This window comes from Pteropus alecto, unplaced genomic scaffold, assembly GCF_000325575.1.
Source record: "Pteropus alecto unplaced genomic scaffold, ASM32557v1 scaffold78, whole genome shotgun sequence".
NCBI classification, from domain to species: domain Eukaryota; kingdom Metazoa; phylum Chordata; class Mammalia; order Chiroptera; family Pteropodidae; genus Pteropus; species Pteropus alecto.
Window position 1 is genome coordinate 16,997,485 of NW_006443124.1, and position 14,825 is coordinate 17,012,309.

At 42.9% G+C, this 14,825-nt stretch overlaps 1 protein-coding gene across 1 annotated transcript in view; it reads right to left on the reverse strand.

Annotated features, from left to right (window-relative positions):
* Nucleotides 1–14,825, reverse strand: part of ZNF454 (zinc finger protein 454) — a 49,413-nt gene that overhangs the window by 17,883 nt on the left and 16,705 nt on the right. Inside the window, 7 exon segments of the mRNA XM_025040616.1 lie at nt 3,669–3,758; nt 4,132–4,258; nt 5,730–5,782; nt 6,753–6,891; nt 7,319–7,629; nt 8,283–8,347; nt 12,060–13,536. Coding sequence (XP_024896384.1) covers nt 3,669–3,758; nt 4,132–4,258; nt 5,730–5,782; nt 6,753–6,891; nt 7,319–7,629; nt 8,283–8,347; nt 12,060–13,536 — 2,262 coding nt within the window.

Genomic DNA, 14,825 nt, shown 5'->3' on the forward strand with positions numbered 1-14,825 from the left:
ATTAAGGAGCAATCACTGAAGGAATACCAAAGTGCAGTTAAGAAACACCTGGAGCTACACATCTGAACAAGGATTTAAAAACAAAAGTTGTGGTAAGAATGAGCCCTGTGTGGTTGGTACGTGGGTAGGCACACTGCCTGAGTCACTAGAATAGCTGACGAGCGACGACCCCGCTAATGGATACACCTTTTGACCCAGCAGTTGCATTTCTGTGTATTTATCCAAAGCAAACCAAAACAATAATTCATAAAGATCTATGCACCCCTATATTCATGGCAGCACAATTTATAATAGCCAAGATATGGATGCAACCTAAATGCCCATCAACAGACAATTGGATAAATTATGGTTCATATATACAATGGAATATTACTCAGCTATTAAAAAAAATGAAATCGTACCATTTGCAATGACATGGATGGACCTAGAGGTTATTATGCTGAGTGAAATAAGTCAGACAGAGAAAGATAAATACCATATGATTTCATTTACATGTGGAATCTAAGGAACAAAAAGAACGGACTAATCAAAAACAGACTCACAAATATAGAGGACAATCTGGTGACGGACAGAGGGGAGTGAGGTTGGGGGCTGGGAGAAAGGGGTGAAGGGTTAAAGAAGTACAAATTACTAGCTGATAGATGGTCACGAGGATGGGAAGAATGGCATAGGGAATGCAGTTAACATTAATATTTTGGCTAGGTGGAGAGCCACAGAAGAGAAAGAGCAATCAGGGGGATTGTTTTACAAACTATATAAATGTCTAAGCAATGTACTGTATATTCTTGAAACTAATAAAATAAAATTTAAAAAATAAAATAAAATAAAAACAGAAGGTGTGGAAAAGTATCTGTAGTACAATATATATGTATCAAGTTTTACAGCCATAAAATTGCTTCGAGCTGTGGGTCAATGTGGTAAAATTGTGGAGACCAGCACAGAGCTGCCGGCAGGAAAGGAGGAAGGCTCAAGGGGGCGCACGCGAGACTTCACATGTGCCACTACTTTCTGATCCTTAAGCTGACAGTGGGGTATGTATGGGTGTTGTTCCTTTATTCCTCAAACTGATCAAAAAATATTACATATCCTCTTTTGTACCTAGGATGTATATTCAAAACACACTTATTTAAGGTAAAGAAAGGAAACGATAATGCTAAGTGTAGAGATAAAATTACATGTCAGAGAAATAAATAAAAGCTGGTTTTCTAAAAAAAAATTGCCAACAAATTTAAGAGAAAAAAATATGCAGGTAAAATGAGGAATGAGAAAGAGGACATAATATTAAAATGTTAAAATTATAGAGGCATATCATGCACAACTGTAAATGAATACATTTTATAGTTAAAATTTGATTATTTTAAGCTAAAGGGTAAAATGTACAATTGATATAACAAAAAACAAACATAAACGGATTAATAAATAAGAAAAAAAATACAAAAAGTTATTAGCAAACTACTCAAAATAAGGGATCAGGTAGTTTTCTTTAGGTTTACTGAGTAAACAATTTCTGTGTAATTAAAGCCATTTTAGAGGAGAAAAAAATGACACATTTGAGGGTCAGATGGGTTTCATGCTGGCTTCACCCTAATCCTGGCTTGCCATGTAATAGCAACATTAAATCCGTCCAAATTGATTAACCACTCTGAGGCTTGGTTTTCCATAAAGTGGGGTTCACCATACTTGCCCCACAGGCTGTAATTATTAAAGATGGCAACTGACATAATTCCCCTGAAATCACTCAGCAGGGTGCCCAGCCATGGGCACTCAGTCAGCTTTTTCCTCCCTCTATAAGCTCATGACCCAGGGAAGAGAAAAATATAGAAGGAAAGCTACTTATCAAAAGGACTTGTTCTTATTCCTATTAAAAATTAAGTGTCTATTCTAAACCAAGAGTAATTGATGCAACAATGAAAAAGGTCTCAATCCAGTCTCTTAAAAATCAGAGCAAACCCAGTAGCATTGTCCTTCGCTGTTTCTGAAGTCCTAGCCAGTCATTAAGAAGTGAAATAGAAGTAAAAACAAAAACTGAAAAGGAGTCCAAAGAATATTTTAAGAATAAGACAGAGTGACAAGGGGGATAAATATTTGGAAATGATTATCATCTTTTTACAGTAGCAATTTCCAGTTAAAAAGCAAAAGGGGATGATACGGTTCAAAAGTAAAAATACATAACCTTATTAAGAAATGGGGGAAACAGCTATAAATCTATATTGGGAGATATAAAATAAGACCTCTTTCCAAGACCAGATAACCACTTTATTGGGAGATATAAAATAAGACCTCTTTCCAAGACCAGATAACCACTAATCTTCCTTCATGAATGGGCTCCAAGTTTGGGGTATCCAGGCAATGCAGAAATAAGAGGTCTGGAACCAAGGGCTGTGAGAGGCACCTGGGAAGGAATCAAGCACCCCCACCTGGTTTTTAAAGTTGTGACCCACACCTGGCTCTAAAGTCCCCTGTGGGCATCAAAGTCCTTCTTTGTCTTCATGCTCCCCCACAAGTGCAAAAAAGAATGAGTGTTAATGACAAATAAATTGAAGAATAAATGAGGTTATGATGCCAGAGTGGTAGGACAGAGGATGGATTTCTTTTAATTCCCTCCTCTTTTTTTGGTATCACACTGCTTGTATAATACAAAATGAAATATTACAATGCCTTAGTTTGGTTAAAATAGAACCTACAAATTCAGAACACTATTGGAGTAAGTTAAAAGATTTTTTTTGATAACTGTTTTGGAGTTAAGACATTTAAATTCCATAACAGATTGGGTCTTCAACATTCCAGGTATAGAGTTATTTACTGTAGGAGATAAATTCCTGCCTACTTCACTGGGCAAAGTCAATAACAAAAGGTTTTAAAATATATATTTAAATATTCTAAACTGCAAAAATGTTGTAGTGAAAGTGACCTGCTGTAATATCTTAGTTAAGGCAGCATGCTCTCTAGAACACTGAGATGTAGGAGAGGCACCCTCACTCCTGGTCTTAAAGCTACCAGACCCAGTGGGCTGCTCGAGACAAGAAACAGCCACTAAACTGTCATGTTCTCTGGGTCCCCAAGCAACAAATCTATGCCACTCACCAGGTGCCAAGTAAAACATCCCATGGACCTGGCCTTGCTCTCCTGGTGCTGAGAGCCCAGTGCAGTGCCACAAAAGCTGAAAAATTACACGTTGGCTGGCTGTCTGTACACGAGTATGAACAAAAAGGAAGGGAGTTGAAGAGACGTGCAATGTTTAGCCAGGAAAGCAGCCATAGCAAGCACAAGGTAACTGGCCTGTAGGACCAGAAGCCGCCCTGCTGTGGGTGACCCAGCATGGCTCCTCCTTGCTAAAGAAGTGTTAGCAGAGGCTGCACTGTCTGTCACATGCCAAACAGGACAAGGGACATGCAAGCATGGTGGGGGAGCCGCCCAGATTACAAGTGAGATCTTTTCTAAACCGGGGACTATTAATCTATGACAAACAGGGAGAGAAAAAAAACCACGGAGACAAGGGTCCAGGGAGGCCCAAACTACCACAAAGAAGGAGGGCCACATGCAGGTGGGGACAAATGTGGCAACAAAGTATCGAAGTGAACAAAAGGGAAAAGATGCTCATTTCTCAGCCCACGGCTTGCTGCATTTGCTGAGTTTCTCCCAATGTCTCCCACATGCGGGATTCTTACCCGGACAGGAGCCTCCAGCGGTGTCTGGCACCCATTCTTCTTCCCCTTTCCCAAGCTCGGCGAATATATCTGGCTTGGGTCCTAAGAGTCCTGTTTTTGAGGGAAAAAAATGGAGCACATCTGTTCATATTAGAGATAAAATCACTGCAAGGATGAGATCTGATTCTTGAAACTTTTTGGAAAAGGTGACTTGATAGGAAGGCCTAGGGTAGAGACATTTTCCCAGAGGACAAGAAGATGGCTCAGGCCTGACACAGACAACCTGTTCCCGGCCCTTCTCCCTGCCGAAGGGAGGGAGGATTCGACCCTTACTCACCTTAGGCTCCAAAAGAATCCTGTGCCCGGGACACCAAGAACAGGCATGTCGGAGCCTTGAAAATAACATCCTCAGTCAGCCTGTGCCCAGCCCGGCCTTCTCTGTGCAAGCAGTGTGAGGGCTCCAGAGAGGCATCCCAGCACTCACCCAGCGAGACCAGGTTGCTGTAGTTCTCCAGCATCACATCCCTGCACAGGGCCCTCTGAGCAGGGTTCAGCTGTGCCCACTCATCCTGGGTGAAGAGCACAGCCACATCCTTGAAGGTCACCGATTCCTGTAATAGCAAGCCCAACCCTGTTGACCGCTGCACATCTTACACACCTAATACAGGTCTGTTGAAAGGCAACCAAATTAAAGCAGCTTGTAAACACAAGATACTTGTGTGACACAATGAACTTGATGAAAAGGTCAGGGAAGAGAAATAGCACAGTGGACTAGCACCATGGAGACCAGCCTCACGGAGAAAGTGGTGCCCAAAATGGGTCCTAAAGGAAAAGTCAACATCCAGGGGTGGGACCAGGAGCAGCCAGTGAGTGTGACTGGGCTGAACATAGCACCTTCGACAGGCTGCTCAGCCCTTTCAGTGATTTCTGCCAGCGGTTCCTACCCTGGACAGGCTTAAATGTGAAGGAATGAGAACAATTTAATCAAATTCATCAGAATTTATACACTCAGCTGAATGCTGATCCTTCAAAGTATAGTCCATACCCATACTCTATAGAGGCTGGCACTGCTCAGAGCCTTTCAGTAATTTATTGCAATTGAAAACACATCTTTTAAGAAATTAAAAAATTTTTTTTCAATTACAGTTGACATACAATAGTATATTAGTTTAAGGTGTACAACATAGTGATCAGATATTTATATAATTTACGAAGTGATCCTAATTAGTAGTACATACCATATATAGTTATGACAATATTATTGACAATATTATTGACTATATTCCCTATGCTGTACTTCACATCCCCGTGACTATTTTGTAACTAACAATTTGTACTTCTTCATCCTTTCACGTTTTTCTCCCAGCCACCCAACCCCATCCCCATCTGGCAAACATTAGTTTGTTCTCTGGACCTATGACTCTTTGTTTTTATTTTGTTGTTTAGATTCCACATATAAGTGATATCATATGGTATTTGTCTTTGTCTGACTTATTTCACTCTGCTTAAATACCCTCTAGGTCCATCCATGTTGTCGCAAATGGTTAGACTTCATTCTTTTTTTTGTTTGAGTAACATTCCATTGTATACATGTACCACAGCTTTTGAATAATTTCATTGGTATGCAATATTCCTCTGAAGTAAAAAACCAAATGTCATTATAAAAAATTTTTAAAATAGAGTCCAGTAAATCCTACTGCCCCAAGAAATTGTTCCACCCGCTCTCTCTTCTCAGCTCCTGGCTCAGGAACCGCCTTTACCACTGAGACCAGAATCGCACTTGCTAGTAGGAAGAGTGCAGGTTTCCATTTCAGACCAACCTAGGTTCCGGTTCCAGTTCCAGTTTTTGTCACTTAGGTGACCTTTAACCAGTTCCTTAGCTTGACGCCCACTAGGATGAGCCTGCCATGGGGGGTGGGGGAGAAAGTAGTGACTGGGTCAGGCCTCCAAGTGAGACCGGATTGGGAAAAAAGCTCCTGGTCAGGGAAAAAAAAAATGCCCCACTCTCCAAACCTCTACATTCAATCTTCCATGGCGATTCAGTGCGGGGGGCGGGGAGGGCGCACAGCAACACCCACTCACCTGGATCGTGCCTGACAGGCGCCTGACAGCCATTCCTTCTTCTCTGAGGAGCACTTTTAGGAACAAGCAGAGCAGGGCTCCTCAGGCCAGAAACTCCTCCCCACCTGTCATGAGGGGACAGCCAGCCAGGTCAAGCCACTGCACACTGTCCTGAGTGAGGCTGTGAACATGCACTTCCCGGGCGGCCTCCAGCCCCCAGCCCTGGCTCCTTATTCCCTATTTGCTCCCCATTCTCTCTCCTCCCTCTAAGAGTATTTCTGGTGGCCTCCACGCACCATGCTGCCCCCGCTCCCATCCTTCTCCTAGCGCCCGACTCAAATTCTCCGCATCTTCCCTTCCATATACTAAAAGCACTGACTTGCCCTCCTGCCCCAGTTCTCATGCTTTGTCCCCACTCTCCGGCCATTGCCCTTAAGTTATGCTGAAATCTCTAGAGAAGTGTCCCCTCACTGGACAGCTGCCTAATTCTGGGAGAGGAGTGGAGGAAGTGCGGAAGGAGGGTCGTCTTCCTCCTCAAAAAAGAAACTAGGAAGGCTGGATCTTCATTGCCGACGTCTCTCAAGCCAAGCCCTTCCCTGGCCTCGCGCCTCTCCTTCTCTGGGGCCTAGTTTAAGTGAACTGGAGTCAAAGGTGCGCGGGCAAGCAGTGTATTTGCTTGTGAGGGGCGGGGGGTTGGTTAGAGGCTTCACACAACCCAGCCCATCCTACCGCCCTCTGCTCTGCTAGGTACACAGGGGGGTGGCCGCGGGGAGGATTCCGCGGACTGGGCTCCGTACCCCACCCAGAGCATCTACCCCTGGGCGTATTCGGGCTTCCGGTGGTCGGCTCCAAGATACGCGCCAGAAGCCCTGACAGCGCTTTCCACCAGCACTGACAGATTCGGATTCGAAACCCAAAAGCCCACACACGGTCGTCCTCCCTCTTCTTGGAATCAAACCTTAGCTATATATCCCGGTAAGTTTGAGGAACCAGATCAGCCTCCTCCTGAACGGAGCTCTACCCAGACCTACCTCCCAGACCTACCTCCGTCCTTCTCCCCGGGCGCGACCACCCACGCCCGCTCCCGCTCTCCAGATAAGGCTCTGGCCACCGTGCTGGTCACCACCGGGTTGCCCTGCGAGGAGCCCCTGCCGGTGGCTAGAGATCGCAACCGCCACATTGCCTGCAGAACACAAAGACCTGGAATCGGCAGCCCGAGTATGAACTGCGCTTGCGCGTTGCCCTGGGAACCGCTGAGCTGAATCCCCACAAGTTCGAAGGCTGCGCGCTTCTGCTTCCCAGACCAGTTCCCAGATGGCAAACCCGCAGCGAGAAAAATGTTGCGCGCCTGCGCAGATAGGGCCCCGCTTTTCAAACCCCTCCCCTAGAGGCTTGCCTCGCTGAAACTACATTTCCCAGGGGCCTCGGCGGGGCTTCGCCGTGCCGTCATGCAGGTAACAACCGGTGGGCTAACCCTCAGGTGCGGCTTTGGTTCCGTTCTGGTCAGGCTGAGACTCGGGCTCTGCCTTGAAAACACGCCCAAGAAGATGGAGACTAGCGGAAAGTTGACAGCGGGATAAGGGAAGTCAGTCCGGGGCGGGGGGCGGCGCCTGATCTGGTGAGGAGAGCGGATCGAAGGCGGTCTCCGAGGACAGAGTAGGAGGCAAGAAGCCGAAAAGGCGCGTTCCAGAGGAAGGACCCCGCCGAGACTGCGCCTCGGGCCCCGGGGACGCAAACGATACTGACAGTGTGGCTGGCGGCCGCGCGGTGGTGGTTCGGCGAGAAGTTGGGTGCACGGCGGGGAGGACACAAGTGTCGGGCTGGAGGCCGGCAGACGAGTGCGGAGGCTGCCGCGGCGGTTCAGGACAGCGGATGGTGGCAGGGACCTGGGCGGTGGCCTCGACAGTCGAGGGTACGGCGCCTTAGATACGTCGAGCAGGGAGAATAGCCTTGGTTCTCCGCGACTTATCAGGGGAAGAAGGAGCCTGGATGCCACGGAGGCTTTCTCTTGGACAGCTGGGTGGTATTTAGAGAAAGTGGTATTTGTTTTTGTCTACAGTATTATCAGGGGTGGGCAAGAATGAGGTGACATTCAGAAACATCCAACTTCGAAATATTTAGGTGTTTTTGAATACTTATTTTCATGAAGCTCAGGAAGGAAAGATGAGAGGGTTTTAACTCTGTCCGTGGTGAAAAAACATCCAAGAATGTGACCTGAGGTTTGTCAGGGAACTCTTAGGAAGCAATGTCAGTGACTTTATGTGACAGCATAACATTCTGTCCTGGGTTTTACTGACAGTTTCATTCTACAGACACTTTTGGAGCACTTACGCTAGTCTAGGGGCTAGAGAAATAGCAGTGAAAACTCTGCACTCACGCAGGTTTAATTCTACTCAGGGAGGCAGTCAATAAAACAAAATACCAAGTACAGATGACACAGTGAAGCCGTGTTAAGATTTAGACTGTGACGGGCAATGGGAGTTAATTATAAGTAGCATTTGGGGAAGTTTTCTTTGAGGAGATAACATGTGAATAGAGAATGGAATAGAGACAGGGAGGAACCCACCTGCCTACCTGGGAACAAGCCATCTGAGGAGGGAACAGGAACGCTGTCCTGAGAAGGGCTGATGAGTTTGAGGCTTAGCAGGACCAGAACGGAGAGCATGTGAACTGGGGAGAGTGGGAGATGGGATGAGGTCGGAGGCAACCAGAAGCCTTGAGGCCATTGTAGGAACTCTGGATTTAATCTGTGATGGAAACCACCCACGGGGGTTCAGCAAAATAGTGACATGGCTGAGCACACTGACAGAAATCACTGGTCAACTGTGAGGAGAACAGGCTGGTGGGGCTCGAGGGCATACAGGGAAACCTGTTAGGCTATTAGCAGTCCAGGGAGGGACAGATTCCATTACATAACCCTTCTACAAGGTATCTGTTTGGAGAGCCTAGTCATTTAAAGATAATTAAGGGTTCTGGACGTCACACTAAGAAGTTTGGGTATTATTCTGTTTTCAGGTACATGAGGATGATAATAAAACGTTCGTTGACCACTAACTACATGTTGGGCACTTTTATAAGCACTTTACGTTAGTTATCTGTAATCCAAAGCTGAGGTTTATACACTTAACAAATGAGAAAACCAAGGCATCATTATGTCCAATGTCCTGCCCAAGGTCTGATATCTAGCACATGCAGCCAGGAGTCCTGCACCTATTGATAGAGGAAGGGTGCAAAGGTTGTCCTCATTAGTCGTTGCCCAGAATGGCTGCCACACATGGAGGGCCTAAGGCTTCCCAGACTCCTGAAATAGTAGTGAAACCTCCAATTATCTGACTCATTTCCCTTGATGCTCCCTCTATGGGTCAATATTTTACCAATCTTGAGTTACTGCATCCACCTTATGCTTCAATAACTTCATTTTTCCTCTCCAACCTTGTCCTGCGCCTTCCTTTTGAGCCTTTATTGTGCTATCATTTTCATCTATTTTCTACCCATTTCTCCTCTGCCTCTTTTCTTCGCCTTCCTGTCTCTTGAGATGGGGCAGGAAAACGAAAAAATAAGTGAAGGGAAAAGAGGAAACTGGATATAATGGAGATATTATTTGAAATCTATTTCTGAGGATAGTTAATTCAGTTTCATTCTGTCTCTGATGTTCACACTCCATAATTAAAACTTAGAGGTCATGTAGCCCAAAGAGACTGAATTGCTCAAGGACCAAACACTGAGAATCCATTGGGAACTTCCTTCATTGTCACGCACAAACATCCTCTGCTCACATCACTGATCACCAGCTCTCCCCATGGACAGTCTCTTTCTCCCTGGAGAAAGATTCCCATGGCCTCTACCTGTGCTCCAGATCTTATTCCCCATGTTAAGTTGCATGTCCTTCCTTTCCACACCATTCAACACTCCATGCCCCTTTTAGGTAGTAAACGTGAATTCTTCTACCTGGAATCACGTACACAGTCTTAGCAGATTGTTCGCTAAGTCAGCACTTTTCACAGATATTTTACCTGAAGCTACGGAAGCCATCATGTGATCATGATGGCAACACCATGAAACTCAAGACATTGAATTATTTTGTCTCTGAACAAATGCCAGTCACCTCCAGATTTGTTATGTGAGGAAATAAACTATCTGTTTGTAAGCCATTATTAACTGGCCTATTATGTGTAGCCCAAAGCTCTTCTGATAGCTCTACCCTCTCTGTCTCCCTCTAGTTATCTTTCTGAACTTTCCTTTCCCAGTCACGCTACTAAGTCTCTTTCAACCCTTAACTCACTCTTCAACCTACTAAAATTTACAGAGGTTATCAAATAACAAAAACTAAAGGCCATATTTCTATTGTTATCTTACTTTAACCTTCTGTAGCATTTGGAAATATTATTCCTGTCCCTGTGCTAAAATTCCCTTTACTTCTGTGCCACCACCTTCTTCTGATATTTTTTATGTTTTTCTTGGCTGTTTCCCCTCAGCTTCTACTGATTCCATTTCCTCCATTTCCCCACTCAATAACAGTACAGCCATCCCCTCTTATCCATGAAGGACATGCTCCAGAACCCCCTCTGGATGCCCAAAACCATGGATAATACAGAACCCTATATGTCCTATGTTTTTTTTCCTATAAATACATTCTTATGATAAAGTTCAGCTTATAAATTAGGCATAGTAAAGGATTAACAATAATAATAAACTAGAACAATTATAACAATATACTGTAGCAAATTGTGAATGAGGTCTCCAAATATTTTATTATACTGTACTCACTCTTTTTGTGATATGACATGATACAATGCCTACGTAATGTGATAAAGTGAGGTGATGACACAGTGGGATGGCACGAGAGTTCACCATGCTACTCAGAACAATACATAATTTAAAATGTGAATTGTTTTATTTCTGGAATTTTCCATTTAATATTTTTGGACCTGAGTTGACCGTGGGTAACTGGAACTGTGGAAAGCAAAGCTGTAGATAAGGGGGGACTACTGTACTCCAGGAGCAGCCTTCCATCACTGTCCTTCTACTTATTCTGCTGCCCGTTAGGAAGTCTCACTTGGATATCCAGACTCATCAAAATGCCCCCAGGCTGAACTCATCATTTCCCCCACAAAATTGGTCAACTTTATGTTTTTAATTATGGCATCCCTACCTACCCAAATAAATTCACATGCCCACATTTAATCAGTTACTATGTTATCTAGATTCTGTCTCACTGTTGCTTGAATTCTTCTTTTCTTCTCCCATCCCACTGCCACTTTCTCAGTTTAAAACTTGGGAAACAAGAATATATTATTTTGATTTTCTTACTGTGTCTAGCACATATTTAGCACTTATTAAATGTGTGTGAAATAAATGAAATTGTCTTACCTACCATCTTAATTATAGGTCCATAAAATGTCCATGTGATCGTTCTGAATAGGTTTTGAGTTAAAGATTTTGTTAATAAGTTAGACATTCATGTCTATTAGTGTTTAGCCTATTTTCATTTTCCTTTGACAGTGTATGATACAAAGATATGCATTTCAATCCTATATACTTAAAGACTATATTTAAGTTATAGTGTCTTCTAAATAATTAGCTTATTTAACAACAATTTAATGACTGTTAATTGTAAATTCAAAACAGCATGCTATTGCCTTAAGATTTGTACAATTATTCCATCATCTAGTAGCAACCAGCCTATATTTTAGGGAAGAAAATAATTCAAGGAGAAGGGGAGGAACTTGGAGGGATAAGAGGATTGAGAGGTAGAAAATTTTAAGTCACAACATCCAGAGAAACCATACTGTGGAATAGGAGCATCTACATAACATATATAACATGGTAAAGGATCAAGGATATCCCACCATTCATTATATTTATAGGTCTGTAGCTTTTCAGAGCTCACAGGGATCCCGGAGACCTTCTAAATCCAAAATCCCTCATTTACCAAATTAGGACACTGTGACTCAGTGAAAGTAGGTGGCTTGACCAGGTTAGTGGCAGATCAGATTATATACCAGGACTCTGGGCTGTCCAATTAAGCACTCACATTTTCTCTCCAGTGTGAAGTCTCTGATGCCCACTGGAGAATCTGCAGCATGATACAAGAGAACTTATCTTCAGCATGAATCCTCATTGTTTAGAGTGTCAGCTACTTAAACCTTCTGACAAAGTTTTACTTTCTGAATCAATCAAGATCTTTCCACTTTTATATGGTTTCTCTGCAGTGGTTTGTATTATCTGATATGGTATAATATACTTCAACTAAAAGATTCCTAAGACTGTTACATTTATTAGGTTTCTACATTATATGACTAATCTGATTATCACTGAAGAGTTAATCATGGTAAAGGGTCCAATAAAAACTCTCTTCATGTATGAGTTCTCTGATGTCGTGTAAGGTTTGTACTCCGACTGAAGGCTTTCCCACATTCGTTACACTGATAGGGTTTCTCTCCTGTGTGAGTTCTCTGATGCACTATAAGGGACGAATTCTTAATGAAGGCTTTGCCACACTGATCACATTCATAGGGTTTCTCACCAGTATGAATTCTTTGATGCTCAATAAGGTATGCACTCTGGCTGAAAGCCTTTCCACATTCATTGCATTCATACGGTTTCTCTCCAGTATGAATAACCCGATGTACGGTAAGGGATGATCGTCCAGTGAAGTGTTTTCCACATACGATACACTCATAAGGTTTCTCTCCAGTATGAATCCTCCGATGCTGAGTAAGAGATGAATTTTTACTGAAAGCTTTTCCACACTGATTACATTCAAAAGGTTTTACTCCAGAATGAAGTCTCTGATGTTCTATAAGGTATGTACTTTGGCTAAAGGACTTCCCACATTTGTTACATTTGTAGGGCTTTTCTCCTGTGTGATTTCGTTGGTGCAGGGTAAGAGTTGAGCTCTTACTAAACGCTTTTCCACATTCACTACACTCGTAGGGTTTTTCTCCAGTATGACTTCTCTGATGTACAATAAGATGCATACTTTGACTAAAGGCTTTTCCACATTCATTACATTCGTAGGGTTTTTCTCCTGTATGTGTTCTTTGATGCACTGTGAGATTCATACTTTGGGTAAAAGCTTTCCCACATTCACTACATTTGTAGGGTTTCTCTCCAGTATGAATCCTTTCATGCTGAATAAGGGATGAATTCTTGCGGAAAGCTTTTCCACACTCTTTACACTGATAGGGTTTCTCTCCAGTATGAGTTCTTTGATGAACAGTAAGGTTCATGCTTTGACTGAAGGTTTTCCCACATTCATTACATTTGTAGGGTTTCTCTCCAGTATGAATTCTTTGATGTACAGTAAGGGAGGAGCGTTCAATGAAGTGCTTCCCACATACATTACACTTATAGGGTTTCTCTCCAGTATGAATCCTCTGGTGCTTAAGAAGAGATGAGCTCTGGCCGAAGGCCTTCCCACATTCATTACATTCATAGATCTTCTTTCCTACAAACATTCTTTGAGTTTTAATTAATTCAGAATTTTGTTTGATATCTTTTCCATGTGAATTCTGATTATAAGGCCTTTTCCCCCCAGGAGTATTTTGTTGTTTATCAATGATTGAACACTGACTGGAACATCTTTCAAATTCATTACCTCCACATACCCTCCTCTCAGTGAGGGTTTCCTTTTGGGTAAAGGCCACTTGACCCAGAAGTCTATCCTGGTTTTTCTGTTGCCCCTCTAACCAACTATCAGATTCCCAGGTTTTCCCTAAAGAAGAATGCCAGAGACCTTCCCTTTCCATTATTACCCTATAGGATAAATCTTCAGTAATGTTGGGCTTTAGAGTTGGCTCTTTGGTTTCAAGTCTTGTCTCGCAGTCTGTAAAAAATAAAAAATTCAAATGCACATTGGTTTCTGTGCTGGGAGACTGAAAACTGTATAAGGTGGGAATGAGAATAAAACAGAGTAACTATAGGGCATATCTGAGAGCTTTCGAAGATGTCCCTACAATTAGGAAGACAACTGGAAAGAAGGGAAAGAAAGTGAACCATAAATAACAGGGGAACCACTGAGACTTCATTCTCTCAGACCCCGTATCTTATGCCCGACAGATGGCCTGAGGGCAGAGAGGTGGAGGGCAGGAAACTACAACTTAAGAATCCAGTTGTCAGCATGATCAAGTCAACAGCAGATATCAACACTGAACCAGGAGACCACAGGCCTGTGGGCAAGGGCTTTACTGTGAGGCAAGGGGTATGCACTAACTGGACCACCTCCTTCCAACCTGATCTGCTTACATTAAAGAAAAAGTGGTAAGCAAAGCTGGATCTTCCTCCAACACGTGCACATCAGAGTAACCAGAGAAGACCTATCCAGACAGGTATGAAAATAAGAGACAACACATACATTAGAGGCAGCCACTTGTCCCGCCTCACTATCATATCCAGCTATCCAATTACAGTTTCCTTAGAACATTTAGAGTATAACCAAGAAAAACACAAAGGGCAAATGGGACCCATTCACACCGTCAGACAAACACAAACTCCAGACAGAACCACCTCCACTCACAGGTGATATGCAGAAAATACTAAGTTTGGAAACTATGTAGAGTGTTAAGAAGTAAAATGTTTAAATATAAACAGAATGGGAAGATAAAAGCAGCAAAAAAACCAAAAGGGAGAATAAACATTGGAAGAATAATTACATGCTTCCAGTCATCCAAAGACAAAATAAAATTTAAAAAAAATTAAAAAGATATTTGTAACAATGACTCATGAAGAACTAGTACCTAGACCTGGAAGACAATGTCTGTGGAACACTAAGCTCACTAGAAAAATTGGCAAAGACTTGAATAGGCACTTAATAAAAGGAAACCTGAATGGGTGGTTTAGCAAGCCCACTAATAGGTCTACACACATAGGTTAAGTCTAACTTGCAGAGGTATACCACAATTAATAATTTTAAAAGTAGCATTGCACAATAGCGAAAAAAAAAAAAAGGACGCCAACACAAATATCCATCATTAATAGAATGGATAAATAAACTGTCAAATATTTATACAAAGGAATTACTGACAATAGTAAATGTGGACTTCATATTTGTGTCTCCCCAAAATTCTTATGTTGATGCCAAATCCCCAATGGGATAATTTAGGAGGCGGTGCCTTT